The following is a 16780-nucleotide window of genomic DNA, read 5'->3' on the forward strand; positions in this document are numbered from 1 at the left end:
AACGTTACGGTAAAATGAGCTAGTAATTACTTCCTATATTTCTAAATATAAGTCTTTTTAGAGATTCCACTATAAAAACTATAGTCGGATGTATATAAATGCTTTCTAGAGTATAGATTCACTTATTTTGTATTTAGTCGGATGTACGTATTTTGCTTCACCGATAAACAAAGTCTCGTCGGATGTATATAAACGACAACAGTCGGATGTATGTATGTTGTCCATAATGGAATATCTTAAAAAGATTTGTATTTAGGAACGGAGGGAGTACTATGGTAAATCACTGCTCATCAGTGAAGCGTTAGATTTACACACATTGTGTGAATCAAAGTGATATCCAGTTAATGTCATTGGCAGAAATCGTCTCCTACTCTTCTGAAACCGAAAGGTGGAGCATGTTGCCATGTACTAATCCCTGTCGGCACCGGTGGCGAGACTCTGAAACCGAAAGCAGCCCTGGGAACCAAGGAATCATGTCAACTTGGGACACAATCACACACGGGGTAGATCATTGGCGTAAGTAAAACAGACGACACACAAAACAGACGAGACATGAATTGTATTCCTCAGAGTGACCGAGGAAAAGGAAGCTGGCGGGCCAAGTAGAATCCATTGCCAGGCTGCTACTGGGATAGGGACCTGCTGCCCATTCCGGCTGGCAACTACTAGCTGCCTATCTGATGATTACAAAGGAGAAACATATGGGGTGCTAGGTGATTACACGTGCTTTCCTTAGGAGCTGGCACAGGTCCTGGTAGATTAGCGAGGAGGGAAAGACGGGAGAGCAACGCAAGGCTTTTTTTTACATCAACAAATAGATTTTATTCCTCAAATAATGGACATGTCATTTACAAGCAAATGAGAAATAAAATCAGGAATCTCTTCATCCCATGAACCAGAAAATCTATTGCAAAAAGAATTCTTTGCTATTTCTTTGCATGGTTTTTTTTTTGAAAGGGAAAACCGTAGAACAGAAAGTTCTACGGTAATTATATTAAAAATATTTACAAAACATAAAAATGAAAAAGAAAAATTATATAAAGGGTCTACATCAGCCAATTCCTTGTTTGGGAAACATGGGGGGGATTATATCAAGTGTTGTTCAGACCAGTCTTTAATTTTGTTTGCAATCTCTGATCTTGCTCTGATCTCTGTAGCTTTCAAACTTTCTTGGAGATAGTATATCCATCCTCCTATGTGAGCTGGTGCTTGGCGAAAGATTTTATCATTACGAACAAGCCAGATACTCCAGCAAGCTGCCACAATAATCTCAAAAGCTATGTCTCTTGGGAAATATTCAGCCAGTAAGCAGCATTCATCAAAACTTGAGATGCCTCTATTTCTTTCTTTGCATGGTTGATCACCCAGAACAGAGTTTGGACGGCTGACCGCCTTGCTAGCACAGGTCCTGGTAGATTAGCGAGGAGGGGAAGACGGGAGAGCAACGCAACGCAAGGCTTTGCCGGAAGTGAGGACGGGAGGGGGCCCGTGGGAGAGGAATGGCCGTGGTTTTGGGGCGCGAATGCGGCACGGGGAACAGCCGAAGAGGAGGTTTTCCACCGGATCTGTGGCGCTTTCGTAGACAATGGTGGCGCCCCTGCCTTTCTCCCATGTTGCCTTTGTGTCCCCTCCAACTTGCTGGGTTGCGTGGAGTAGCTATTTTTGTTGCCGGAGTGGTGATCTATCTCAGCAGTGCATTTGCTGATAGAGCTAATGATCGTGTTTCCTTGATGGCAAGAAAAGAGAGTGAAATGATGAGTCATGCCGTTTAAACACGATTCACTCATACAGTAATAGTTTGATGCTACTACTAGGCTACTTAGCTGCAGAAACCGTGGGTCCTGAACGATGCACCAATGGTTGCGTTTGGGCGATGCCTTTGCTGAGGATAACGTAAAGGCTACTCCCTCCGTCTATCTATCTCTCTTTGCTGCGTAGTCAGCTCTGAAAATCGTAGGGCATTTACGTGTCACGTAACGTCAGGTAGTACAATTTGTTGGGCGACGGTCGTTGGCTAAGAGGAAGAGCTGAATGCGTGTACGTACGTACGTGCCAAGTCAATGAATGCGGGATATATACAATCATCTGTTTCCATTTTCTTTTCTTGCTTCTAGACGCGCGGCGCGTCCTTGAAGTCATGGGCTTTCTCATGTCCCGATCGGCCGGCTACGTGTCAGAAGCTTCGTCTCCAACCTGATGCTGCTGCTGGAGGAAAGGAATCAAGGCTTTCTTCCCCACGTGTCTACCTACGGTTTTCTCAGGCCGAGAGCGATGGATTGCTTCAATTGAAAGGTCTCGCACAGTTTGAAGCAAGTCAAACAGAGCCCAAAATGAAAGAGACGCATTTCGAAAATGGGTTAAGAGACTCCTTGAGAAAACGCATTGGTTTTTGTTTGCACAAATTTTAACATACTTCCTCTTACCCTTCCTTTTAGTACATTTGAGGTAATAAAATAAGAGTTAATCAGATTACTAATTAATAAGATCGACGACTCAGGTCTAATATATACTCTTACCCCTTCCTTTTGATCATGCTCCTTTGTTTTTCATTTCCAGTTCTGCCCATCAGTCAAGCAAGATTCTCAAAACAATCCCAGGGCAGACTCCAGCCCAGAAATACAATTTTTAGCCTCCAGAAATGTGTACAACTGGAGGTTATGGTCTAACAATTCAATAAAAAATCAGAAAAAATGAACTATCAGCTAGCTAAACCTAACTAAACAGAACTTGTGGGCATCGTTTATTTGCCATTTACATCCCTAGGTCCAGAAGTTATTCTCATTCTCTTGTGATCCACACATGGATGCAAACTCTTTTGTCAGCATGTTCGGGCGACGGGACAAGGACTCGGGCCATCCATCTCCCGAGGTGGTTTGCCTCGAAAAGGAAATCTCTTGGGATGATCCTATGTGCCGCTCCTTGCGGCAAATAGCTGCCGCGACATAGCGAGCTCACGCGGTCAACACATCAGTTACTAAACCCTAAAAAATGCACCAGTAGTGTAGCGGTTGGTTTACTGTACAATTACGACAATGTGAACAAAAAAGGTGAATTTTTTTTGAACATACAAACATTTTACAAGTTAGCAGACATTTTTCTAAGATGCAAATAAATTCTTTAATTTTGAAGATTTTTCAAAAACGTGACTTTTTTGAACCTTTCTTAAAAATTGTGAACAAAAAATTGACAATTCCAAATAATTTTTGAAAGAGGGAACAAATCTGAAATTCTGAACAAGATTTTTTTTAAAATACCAAACTTTTTTGAGAAACAAGAACAAATTTTTGAAAATTTGAACAATTTTTAAAGAAATTACAACATTATTTAAAAACATGATCAAAATTTGGAATCATGAACATCTTTTGAAAGTTTGAACAAATTTTGAATATCTTTTGAAATTTGTGAATTTGAAAAAAGGAAAAGAAAAAGGGAGAACAAATGGCAAAGAACAACGTACAAAACCCCAGTTCAGGAAGCGTCGAGAAGGTTCCCAACACAAATAGAAACTCGTGAAGAAAAGTCCTACACTATGCTGCTAAAATGAATCGGCCCACTACGTAGCTCACTCGCTCATTCCTGTGCAGTTGGTCAACTACTTGCGCATCCAACCTCTAATAGGGTTTTTCCATCTCCCGTGCCCCATGCATGCACAAGCCACCCCGACACATCAACCACCAAACTATCCCTAAACTAAACTACCTAACTGCTCGTGCATTGCAACAAGGCAAATATATTTTTGTGATCTATTATCAATTACAAGTGCATTAAGAGTGACGTCGCGAGTGCTTTTTGTCTAAGGCCTGTCGCACATCGACATTGTTGGGTAAGATCATGTGGTCGAACGTGAAGATAATGAAAAAGGAACAAAATATTTTAGAAGGAGCTCACACAAATGATACTTTCAGATTAAATTAAGGTGATTATCATTTGAGGTATTTAATCACACTACGCATTTAGTGAAAAATGGAAAAGAGTGAACTTTTCGTAATAATGAATGTTGTTTTTTGTTTTAGTGGAATGAGTAGGACAAGGAAATAAAACTATTGCTTTGGTTAGATTATTTCAAGTTACTCTATATACATTAGTTTTTACTAGCAAACTTGCTTATGTGTTGTGTTGGAGTTGTGTCGAATATAGTGTACAAGTTAGGTTACAGTTGGACTCTGAATTGTATTGTGTTTAGATAGGATATGTAGTCGTGTCCTAGTAGGACACTTGTATCCTAGGCCTTTCTTATATAGCGGGGGTAGACACACGATGTAACCTATGCCAACATAATAGCACCGGAACGCAGGGGAAGCCGGCGGCATGTGCCGGTGTCCAGGACGACCGGGTGCGGTATTGTGACGGTGTCACGGGGAGAAGCGTCCGTAGTCAAGCCCCGGGGATGTAGCCATATCGGTGAACCTCATTAACAAATCTCGGTGCCGTGCCTTGTGTGGTTGCTTGGTCCTCGGATGATCGACGGTATGCCTCGGATTTATTCTAACAAGTGGTATCATGAGCAAGGTTGAAGAGATCCGGGAGGCGATTGAGGTTGATCTAGATGAGGAAGGAAGCATAGACAGAAATCTGCAGGAGCGATCGCGATACGGGAGTGATCCTCGGCGAGTTGTGATGAAAAATGCAGAGTTGGTCGTGTTTTTATCTTCAAGAAGCAATCGGACGCAGCAGGTCGGCGACTCGTGGCACGCAGGCACGAAACCTCGGACGAGATCGATCTGGAAGCGGGCAGCCGCGAAAACTGCTACGGTTGCATGGCTACGAACTGCGGTCGGTAGGCAGGACGTGCGGTGATCGACCCGCTAATCGATCGGGCGTGCGTCAAGCGACGAACGCGAGTTGCGGCAGCAGCAACGTGGCACGTGGCAGATGGTGGCCCAAGGCCCTGGCGTGGATGGCTGAGCAGCCGTGTAGAGGCCAGATGCATACGGTGCGAGGAGTACGTACGAGATTTGTTATTGGAAAAAAGGGACCGAGTCCCTGGAGGAGACGCGTTCTCTTGGAGGCCGAGACACGGACGTGCAAACATCAATGGAAAGTACTACATCGTAAAGGAAAAGGATTGGCAAGGCAAAGCTAGCATCGGAGTTGAGCCACGGGAGCCACTCTACGTGAAGACCAGAAGCAATCTTGTTGGATTTGCAACTAGTATACTCGGTGTACTTGGGATCACGAAAAGAGTGCTCGATATTTTTCACAGGTCAGTTATACAAAGAACCATGGAGCCAACGGGTACTAGGTTTGAGGTGGAGAAGTTCGACGGAACCGAAAACCTTGGGTTATGACAGATAAGTGTAAAAATTGTTGGCACAACAGGGATGCTTGAAGGTGTTGCGGGATGTCAAGCCAGACGGACGATGAGGACCGTGAGGAGTTGCAGATGATTGCAGTCGGGATAGTTCGGCTAGGTCAGACTTGTCAGTCTGACGGATCAACGCAAGTCGGTTGGTACAGAAGACGGTGGTGGAATCAGCGACGGCGACATAGGTGCACGATGCTGATAGTGACCGACTTCTGGGGCGTGGAAACACGTGGCGCAGGCCCGAGGGCTTGTGTGGCTTCGACAAGACGATGGCGCGAGGTTGAGTCAAGGTGGTGTATACACGGAGCTTGATGTCGACGAGGCGCGGGGTGGCACGTACAACCACCATGGAGTCATGTTGAAGGTGGAGCTGGATTGAGAGGCTACGGCGTAAGTCGACAGAGAGTCGAAGCCTATTCAGCGAGGGAAAAGCGAGTGACATGCAGTTTGGACTGGAGCCCAGTGGTCTGATGGAAGCATGAAACTCGTCATTGATCGGTAATGATCGGTGGTACTCTGCAACGGGGGTTGAGTGGTGTGGGTTCATGACCCTTGAGACTCGACCGGGACAGCGGAGGCTCGACGCGGTAATAGCGGCGAGGCGTGCGGTAGCACGGGACATGGAGACGTGTCAGGGCTCTGGTGGTCATACATGTGGTGAGACAACTGCGAATTTGACTCCGGGTGATTACAAGCAATTGTGAAATTCTTTCAAGTTTCAGACAGACGGTCAAGAAAGGAGCGGTAATGTTGAGTTCAGGTAACTCTTACGTGTGACACCCAATATGTGAGTTGTTCACTTTCACGCAGGTCAGTGATTAGTGTGTGATGGTGTTGGACTGGTGCTCTGGAAGTTGGGAGCGCAAACTAGAGTAATGTGGAACTTAATTTTGCTCGAGTGTTGACTGTGGTCAAGAAAAGAAGGGACTACAAGTTGCAGGTGGAGTCATATGGAGTCTTTGGATTAGCAACGGTGCTCATGGGATAAGTTCAAGTCCAATGTACATGAAAGTTTGACGCATTGACGAATTCAAGGTGGTGGAGAATATTCGCCAAGGTGGAGTTTGTTGGAGTTGTGTCGAATATAGTGTACAAGTTATGTTACAGTTGGACTTTGAGTTGTATTGTGTTTAGATAGGATATGTAGTCGTGTCCTAGTAGGACACTTGTATCATAGGCCTCTCTTATATAGCGGGGTAGACACACGATGTAACCTATGCCAACATAATAGCACCGGAACGCAGGGGAAGCCGGCGGCATGTGCCGGTGTCCAAGGCGACCGGGTGCGGTATTGTGACGGTGTCACGGGGAGAAGCCCCCGTAGTCAAGCCCCGGGGATGTAGCCATATCGGTGAATCTCGTTAACAAATCTCGGTGCCGTGCCTTGTGTGGTTGCTTGGTCCTTGGATGATCGACGGTATGCCTCAGATTTATTCTAACAAGTTGCAACTGAAGAAAAAATCCACCCGCCATACACACACTCAATGACATTAGCAAACGCATTGGAATCTTTCGTAATGTCACACAACAAACAACACGAAAAGTGATGTTTACTCAAGGTGTTTCACAAAAAGAACATAATAAGTGATAGTGCCCAAAAACATAAGGATAGGATGATTGGTGTACTTAAGGTGTTTCCAAACATCCTTATGAACATAATTTCAAACAATATGAGAATCAAAGTTAAGCCACTTGTTTACATATAGCTCATATCAACAGTTTGTGTACATCATCGTATATGATTGGTTATGGACGCCGATAACGCCCACATGTGTGGCGTATTAGACATCCGCTCATACATCGTGTGTGGTGTGAGTAGGAGACAGCCCACACGGGCTGTGTGTGGACGAATATTAGAATTGTCCACACGTGTGGAAGTAACTACTTCATGCCACACGCCCAACAAGTACTACTTATCTTCACCCCCCGCGTGTGGCACGAAGCAAAAATGCCACACGTCCTGCCGCAACTACGTTAGGTACCCCGCGGGATGACTATTTAGTTGCCATCCGGAATGGCAGATGTAGTTATCCGGGATAATAAATGTAGTTGTAAAAGCATGGCAACTTTATCTGTTTTGGTTAACTATAGTTGTCATGTCTAATTTATGGTAGTCGCCGCGTGTAATCAAACCATACTTGTCGTGTGTGATTAACTACTTGCCACATATGGTCAAACAATAGTTGCCATGTGTGTTTACCTAGTTGCCTCGTGTGGTCCAACCATAGTTGCCATGTATGGCTAATCACAGTTGCCATGTGTGTTTATCTGGTTGCCATGTACGCGCAACTGCAGTTGCTGTCTAGCAACGAATCATAGTTGCCATGTGTGTTTATCTAGTTGCCACGTACGCATAACTGCAGTTGCCATCCAACAACGTACGAGTGTCGTGTTGGCGAAAAGCAGTTCGCCCACACGCGTGTGGACTAGGTGGTGGCTGTGTGTGCAAAAACTAGTTCGTCCACACAGCGCAGCTGGCAAACCGCGTGCTACGGGGAGTGTGGGCGAACTCTTCAACGCCCACACACCAGCCCCGTCCTATGTGACACGCAAAATTCGCCTTAATGTGTCAAGATTCGTGCAAACTCGACTGGACGGTGATCCATGTGTGTGAGCGAGTTGCAAAACTGCCACACATGTAAACGTTAGTATTTTCGTTGGTTATTATGCAATGTGTGAAATAGAGAGGATCATTATATACGTACAGTAATCTTTAGCATATGGTAGCTGGTAGGAATCAACATCCCCTATGTTATCAATAATTTTTGAGAGCATCAAACTATCATATATATACTCAATTTAAATTGGGTGGAAAACACATATAATAGGATTTTTCAAAACACCCCATATAAAGAAGGTACTAATTAAGGTTGCACACTAAACATAATTTTAGAATTGATTAACATGCACGGTCATGACGTAGTTGTAATCCACATATTTTTTTGAAGGGTTTTCATATATAACATGTTTGATTTGAAGTTAGAATTAGGAAAATATGAATATTTTAAGGAAAAAGCTTCTGTTCAACCGACGGATCGGTGCGTTCCATCCGCCTCCTTCTACGCGGGACACGTGTCCTCTAAGCCCCACGCCATACCTTCTTATCTCCAGAAAGGTCCACTGCATCACATCTTATCTTCTCGCTCTACTCGTTCATCTTCGTTGTTGGATCTCGAGCGCTTGCCATGCTCCGCCGCCGCCTCACTGGTGAGAAGCCCCGCCCGCCTCCTCTTCTTCTTCATCTCCTCCTCTTCCTCTCTCCCCCCTCTCCTCTAACCTCGCAGCCCCTCCCCAAGCAGTGTATCGTCGCCGATGGGCATGCCGATAACCAGGCCTCCGTCAGCCATGCCCCTCCTCTTCTTCTCCTACCTCCATCCTGCCCAAGTTCCTCCTCCGCCGCATCTCAAACAAGATCTCGAGCCGCGTCTGCCATCCTCGGAGCACCAGCATCCGCGTACGTCGTCGTCCCGTTGCTCGGGGGAGCACCGGCATGGACAGCCATGGCTGCCGCCTCCTCGAGCTCAGTTTTCCTGCAACAAGTTTTCTGCAACAACGGTGCTTCTACAACCCCAACAGCCACGGAGTGGCGACGCTACTGCTCTGTTGCGGTCGGCGGCGACGTGCTTGACGCATGCAACATGCTAGTTATTTCTGCAACACAGCCGTTGTTTCGGAAATTGTTTCTGCAACGTAGCCGTTGTTTTAGGAATTGTTTCCGCAATCTCCAAATTTTTGCAACATGGTAGTTGTTTCTGCAACGCAGTCGTTATTTCAGGAATTGTTTCTGCAACGCGATTGTTGTTTCAGGAATTGTTTCTGCAACGCGATTGTTGTTTCAGGAATTGTTTCTGCAACGCGACCGATGTTTCTACAACTGCTTTGCTGTTTCAGGAATTAATGTGTCGGGAAGGCGACGCAGGCGTGCGAGGAGTTAGGTCGGACGGCTCGCGCGCGGAGATCTGACGGCTGTCGAGGTGGTGGATGTTTACTAGACATCTACTGGCGAACGCGTAGCGGCTCCCATATTTTGAAGGGAAATGATTTAAATCACCCGACTGATTGTTGGGTTCTCGTCCACCGCTTCGCTGGTATGACACGTGTTCATCGTGATGTGGTACCCATGGCTCCTCACAATTCCCCTCTGCCTTATCCAACCTCAACCACTTATTCCTTATCCTGAGCACTCTCTTGTCCACCGCAACCTACTACGCCTCACGCTCCTGCAATTGACTGCATAGCAGGGCAGCCATTGACTACATCCGTTCATGTCATGTAGCTCCTTCACCACGGCTCGGTACAGACCTGGTGGTGATCTTGCAAGCTGCAGCGCAAGGTGGTTATGCACCAGCAGCGACGGGTGTGCTCCCCGGCTTGTGGCGGGGCAGCTATTCTTGCAACTACAGATGGCGATCGTCGGCTGCCAACACCACGGCCATCGTTTGTCATAGGTCCGTCGGCCGCCGTGGGAGCATCCAACTCTGTTTGGCACGGGCGTCGATGACCTTTGACCTCCTCTCGTCATCCGTGACCATCACCGACCACCTCCTGTTGCAATTGCAACGACAGAGTTGAAAACAGCAACGCGAACGACTGCGACGTGGTGTTTCTGCCATCTTGTTTCCCCTCGACAATTTTCTGCAACATCACTTATGTTGCAGAAGTCCCTTCTTCAACAACTTCTATGTAGCAAAAATGTGAAGATGGAAAAAAATTATCCAACATCATCTTAGTTGCAAAAATATTCTATAACAAGACCGATGTTGCAAAAACATTCTGTAATAAAGCCTCTGTTGGAAAAAAATTCTGGAACAAGGCCTATGTTGCAAAAAAAAATCTGCAACAAGACCTCTGTTGCAGAAAAAACCCCTGCAACAAGACGTTTGTTGCAATTATCGGGGCATTGCTCGGCCGCTCGATGCGCTAGATCGGACAACTTGTGACCCGACTGATCTTTTTATAAGATCAGCCGGCGGACGCATAGCACTCCCCATAAACATACCCGTTGACTTCAGGGGGGAAATCTAAGGACAAAGGGAAACACTGCTCATCAGCCGGCTGATAATCATGCCCGCCCGTCCGCCGACTCCGTGGTCGTTTGATCGTGTGTTGATCAGACGATCGACAAAGTCTCCGCGTCCGTCGAGCCGTGTCTGTTTTCCTGCAACTCACCTGTTGTTTCAAGACAGACTTGCAACTGGGCAAAACTAGAGGGGTTTCGTGGCTCGTCTGGAAACCGCATCTGTTTTCCTGCAACTCACTTGTTGTTTTAAGACAGTCATTCCCGCAACTGGGTAACAGTAGGGAGGTTTCGAGGCTCATCTGGATTAGAGAGCGAACGGATGGATTTGGGAGCTGGCGGACGGGCGTGGCGACGCAAGGCATGGGGCCACGAGGCCTTATCCACCCCAGTGGCGACAACGACTTGCTCGGGATCGGCGGTGGCCGGCGACGACTCAAGCAGGTACGATTCAGAGATCGGCAGTTTCTGCAACAAAGATCTTGTTTCAGAAATAAGAAAAAGATTCGGCGGTGAAGTTTGTTTCAGCAATAGGGTCTAGTTTTAGAAAGTTCTCCAACACATGTCTTGTTTCAGAAAAAAATGGTTCGGCAGCGAAGTTTTTTTCTGCAACATGGGTCTTGCTTCAGAAACATAGCCCCGATTGCAGAAAGCGTTGGAGGAGCACACGATGTTAGAGCGTACGAGGCCAAGCATTGCAACACGACGCATGTTTCAGAAACATAGCTTCAGTTACAGAAATCGCCAAAGAAATGCCCAGCGTGGGAGCTCGTCTCCGTCATGCCGGAGTAGAGGCCGCGACTGTTCTCGAAGCAGGCCCCCTCAGTGAGCTCGATTTGCGTCAGATCCAACCATGGTGCACCATAGTGTTGCAAAAACTTCAATTTAGTTCCTGCACGCCGGTGGCGGGCTGATTTTGCGGTGGATTGGCGGCGGCGCCGCGCGAGGCGCAACTCTGTCGGGGCCGAGGGCAATAGTGTTGTTTCCGCAAGAGAGCGTTTGTTGCCGGAAATAACGAGTGGGCATGCGAGACGCAGACACTAGATCAGACGGCTATCAGTTCGAACATCCAACAGCAGTTGAGGCGACGGATAAAATCTAAACATCGGCCGACGAATGTGTAGCGTCGCCCTATTTTGAAAGCATTTGAATCTGTCTGGAAAAAGAATGGTTAAACAGAGAGCTGCTGGGCCGAAATTGCAACATTGTGTACCCCATCTGCTAACAATTCTGAGAGAAAAAGACAGAGAGTTGTTGGGCCAAAATTGCAATATTGCGTAGCCCACCTGATGAGAATTCAAAGAGAAAATTGGGAGAAACTGAAATTGAACCCAGGTCTCCTGGACGAATTGTTTTTTCACCTATCCGTAGCGTTGAGTGTAATTTGTGGCAACTTTGAAGGCAATTACGACAGACGGCCAAAGACATTTGTCTCTTTATTATTAAAAAATGGGAAAAGCTTGTGGTCATCCGACGGATCTTTCTGCGCGCGTCGTCTGTCTCTGTGAGCATTCGATCTGTTGTTGATCGGACGGTTAGGCGTCATCTTCACCTACTTCACGTTCTTGCAACTTCATCCTTGTTTCAGAATCATTTCTGCAACTCGACACTTGCTGCAAACAGATTACATGGCTAGGTACGCATGTGCTCGCCACCGGTCTGCTCCAATAGCCGTCATTCAGCGGCGAGGCAGGCCTTCGCCGCTCCACTTCCATGCCTCCGCTTTTCTTTCACCACCTCACTTGTCGCCGGCTAGGCAGTCGGCCGCCCTGCCACTCACATCTCTCCTGCCCTGCATCTCGCCAAGACACCACCCGACTTCGGTGACAGCACTTCAGATCCGCGCGCCCCGGTCATCGTTCCTGCAGCGCGCAGCGCGGCGCATGGCCTCGCCATCAATGATGTCAGTGTCGGGGAGCCGTCCCTGCTGATCCATCCCAGCACTGAGCGATATTTTCTCTGAAACAAAGCCCTTGTTGCAATAGTTGTTTCTGAAATAAAGCTCTTGTTGCAAAGTAGGATCATACGCAGAGATGTTTTTGCAACTGCACCAATGTTTTTGAAACAAAGCTCATGTTGCAATAGTTATCGATATGTTTCCAAACAAAGCACCATTGTTTCTGAAACAATACTCTTGTTGCAAAGAGGAATTGTGTGCTGAGCAATCTAGATCGCACGGCACGCCAGGTGGCGGATCTTTTAAAAAGATCCGCCTACGGACGCGTAGCACTCCCCTAAAAAAATAGTATAGATTTTGTGTCCCATAGATAGTCAATTAAAAACAGTTTTGTTAAAGCACATCTTGATGTACTCTTGCACATCTATCTATGTCATTGATTTTACGCTAAGTTTAATGCATGTATTTTTTAGGCATTTTTAAAATTTAATCGAGTCATTTAGATGTTACAAAACCGGATGAAGGCATGAAGAGAGAAAAAGAAACGGAAAACGAGGGAAAAGATGAGTCGAACCTACCGACTCCTCTTTAGTCGTTGAGATTTCCTATATAGAAAACCAAACTAACCCTAAAACGAAAATCCACCACAAAACTCCTACCAATCTACCACCCAACCGGGGAAGAGGACAATGCTCGTGACTCAGCTACACACCAACAGTCCAGCACAAGCTCTGCTCTGCCACTCCCAGTGCATGCGCTACAAATACGGTAATACTAGCACAGAACTACACGTACGCCGCCGGACGTCCCTGACGTTGCACGCCCGCCGCGCACCGAACAGGTCGGCGATGGCAAAGAACGCCGCGGCCACCGCCGACGCCGGCGACGAGGTCGTCCACGACTTCTCTCCGCTCCTCCTGGTCCACAGGAGCGGCAGGCTCGAGCGGCCCCTCGCCATGCCGCCCGTCCCGCCCGGCCACGACGCCGCAACGGGCGTCGTGTCCAAGGACGTGTCGCTCTCGCCCTTCTCGTTCGTGCGTCTCTACCGCCCGCCCGAAACGGGCGCCGGCGCCGGCAAGAAGCTCCCCGTCCTCGTGTACTTCCACGGCGGGGGGTTCGTGATCGGGTCGGCCGCGTCGGCCGCTTACCACCGCTGCCTCAACGACCTCACCGCGGCCTGCGCCGCCGTCGCGGTCTCCGTCGACTACCGCCTCGCCCCGGAGCACCTGCTCCCCGCGGCGTACGAGGACTCCCTGGCGGCCCTCAAGTGGGTGCTCTCCGCCGCCGACCCGTGGCTCGCCGAGAGAGCCGACCTCTCCCGCATTTTCCTCGCGGGAGACAGCGCCGGCGGCAACATCTGCCACCACCTCGCCATGCACCACGACTTCAGGGGCGCCGCAGGAAGGCTCAAGGGGATCGTCCTGATCCACCCGTGGTTCTGGGGCAAGGAGCCCGTCGGCGAAGAGCCCCGGCCGGGGCGCGCGGAGGGCGTGGAGCAGAAGGGCCTGTGGGAGTTCGTGTGCCCCGACGCAGTGGACGGCGCGGACGACCCCCGGATGAACCCGACCGTGGAGGGCGCGCCGGGGCTGGAGAACCTGGCGTGCGAGAAGGTGATGGTGTGCGTCGCCGAGGGGGACTTCTTGCGTTGGCGCGGCAGGGCGTACGCGGATGCGGCGGCCCGGGCGAGGGGCCCCGAGCCGGCGGTGGAGCTGTTCGAGTCGGAGGGGGTCGGCCACGTGTTCTACCTGTACGAGCCTGCGACGGAGAAGGCCAGGGAGTTGCTCCAGAGGATCGTGGCGTTCGTCAGAGCGGAGTGAGCACGCGCGCGCGCCGTGGAGCAATGCTGAACGGAAACGATGAAAGAAGATAAGATCAAACTATAGTGTTTGGAGTGAGCCGGCGAGGGATCCAAATATATTTGCATGCATGCACTAAGAGACCGAATATACAATGTCAAATGTCATCAGTCCTAAAAAAATGTCATCGGGATTTACATTTACAAATTGCATAAAAGAAAAACGTTTAATCATGTATCTAATTTATGGCATGCCTTCACTATTGGATTTGTTTGAGGAGGGCTTCGAAATTTGATCATGTACGAACATATTGTGATACAAAATAAATAAATATGTTCAAAGCTAGTACAACTTAAAATGAATGAAGTTACTCTAAATCTCAATCGCCTCAGATTTGATTTATGTCTCAATTGCGCCCGTAATTGTTGGATCATGTAGCTTTATGATTTGCATGCACCACATGTGTGTTTTCGTTACTTTGGGGGAGAGAGTGGCCTTTATAGGGGTTGTGATGGCTTGTAGGTGTGTGGGCTGGACTGGAGGGATGAAGATGCCTTTTTTCATCTTGTCTGTTGGGCTTTTAGGAGATCAACTAATTAAGGGTACCTCTTGTGGGAGCCCCACAAGTTGGGCACTCCTTTAGTATTTCATTTTTTATTTTGTATACGTGTTTTAGGATTTTATATAGTTTTTTGGCGGGTGGGGGGCGGCTTTTAGTTTTTTCCTAGATTTTGGTGGAAATATTCCAGCAATAATTTGCACAGGAAACATGATTTTTTCTTCTTACACGAGAGCCACAGTTGTGCATGTCGAAAGAGAAAAAACACGGTTTTTTTTGCTTTCATGAGAGGCACAGATTTGCCTGTTGTGGAGGCACAGGTTTGCTTCCGCAAGAGGCACATAAAAAAGGAAGAAAAACATGTTTTTGTTTCCACGAGAGGCACAACTACGTGTTTTTTTGTTCCACGAGAGGCACAGATTTGTTGGTCGTGGAGGCACACATTTGCTTCCGCGCGAGGCACGCCTCTCAGAAAGGAAAAATACATTTTTTTGTTCCATGAGAGGCATGAATTTGCTTTTTGTGTAGGCACAGATTTGCTTCCGTGATGAGTATAACTATGCCTCTCGGAAAGAGAAAAGGTAGGGGAAAATTGGTTTCTAACTACGGGTTTTTTTCGAGAAAAAAACTATTAACAAGGATCTAGTTCCGAAGATCATGATGCGCGGAGCCGACGGTGAAAACGATTCGGGATTTGGACGTATGATTCAAAAGATAAAGCATTTAAAGAAAGAACAATCTACGAAAGAAACAGAAAACTCTTAGGTTTCGATAAGAGGTGCACATGTAGTTTGTCACTTGTCAGCTCATCAAAAGATAGGTGTGACATTTGCAAGGGGTGCCCCTTAACTAGTGATTTCGTTTTTTTGACAGTGTGTTGTATTGATTTTTCTTTTTCTTTTTACTTGATTGGCTCCAGGGAGAGGAAGCAGGCCGGCTATATCTCGCCTGTTGCAAGGCAGAGTTCTGTCTCGCCTTCAGCGAACCTGTAAAAGGGCCGGCCAATTAACAAAGACATGCAGTATCTATCGTTACATGAGAGGGCGGTTTTTGGAAGGTTGCTGGGAGCTCCTAGACTTGTTTTGGGAAACTTTCAGGCAGGTTTTTTATGTTTTTCGCTCAGCCGGTCTTGCTAGTTTTGAGCGAGTTTTTTTTCTGCGTTTATTTTAGTGGTTTTCTTCGGGATTTTTTTTCTTTTTCTGTTCTTTTCTCTTTGGCTTTTGTATTGGTCTTCAACGGTTTTTCTTTTTTGTTTTGTTTTCTATGTTTCTTTATCCTTTTTATTTCCCCCTTTTATTCAACACATATTTACCTTTTCCCATACTCGTTGTAAATTCTTTGTATACATCAAAAATATTTTTTATACATGTTTAACATTTTCCAAATACATGTTTGACATTTTCGTCTAATGTATCTTTTGATGTCTACTTTTTTTTCCTACACATTGTAGATATTTTGTATACACATGAAATATATTTTATACATGTTAAATATTTTCAAGTACATGATTAACACTTTTTAAATATATGTACTGATGTCTATTTTTTTCATATACATTGTGCATTTTTTGTATAAATCTAAAACATTTTTTGAATACATGATTAACATTTTCTTAATTTCTTTTTTGAAAATTTGTTTGGATATGTGTAAAACATTTTTCATATACAAGTATAAACATGTTTTGAATGATATGAACATTTGTTTTACTTCGTGTATTCTTTTTTAATGTCACAAACATACTTTGGGAAACATGTGAACATTTTCTTAAATGTAATGTACATAATTTATTGTTATCAACATTTGTTGAATGTTATCAATACTTTTTTTTAAACTTCCACTCGCAACTTTTTTATAATGTGTTACCATTTTTAAATTCAGGTTTTCAATTTAATTTAAGTTATTAAATATATGCATATATAATATTTTTGAAAATATCAACAAAACAAAAGAAAAAACAAATGAAAATCCAAGGAGAAAAACAAACCTATATGGGAACCTACTTGGGCGACCCATTAGTAGCGTCGGGAGGGCACGCTTGCAGCGAGACCAGGTTCAATGTCGCGAAGCTAGGTATAGCACTCCAAATAGGCTTTCGCCCCGCTTTATAAATAAAGAAACCACCGAGCTCATACACCAAGTACTAAATCACCAAATAAACAAGTCTGTTGGAGCAACAACACAAGGACGCCTAACGAAAGCATAATAT

The 16780-nt window shown here is 46.3% G+C and overlaps 1 protein-coding gene across 1 annotated transcript; it reads left to right on the forward strand.

The window, feature by feature from the left end:
- The first annotated feature begins 12922 nt into the window (after positions 1-12922).
- On the forward strand, positions 12923-14298 carry LOC119359553 (probable carboxylesterase 2). The gene has a single exon (XM_037625698.1). It carries the CDS (start codon positions 12972-12974, stop codon positions 14034-14036), a length of 1065 nt encoding a protein of 354 aa, XP_037481595.1. The 5' UTR covers positions 12923-12971; the 3' UTR covers positions 14037-14298.
- The last annotated feature ends 2482 nt before the right edge of the window (positions 14299-16780 follow it).

The sequence above is a fragment of the Triticum dicoccoides genome, chromosome 2A, assembly GCF_002162155.2.
Source record: "Triticum dicoccoides isolate Atlit2015 ecotype Zavitan chromosome 2A, WEW_v2.0, whole genome shotgun sequence".
Taxonomy (NCBI): domain Eukaryota; kingdom Viridiplantae; phylum Streptophyta; class Magnoliopsida; order Poales; family Poaceae; genus Triticum; species Triticum dicoccoides.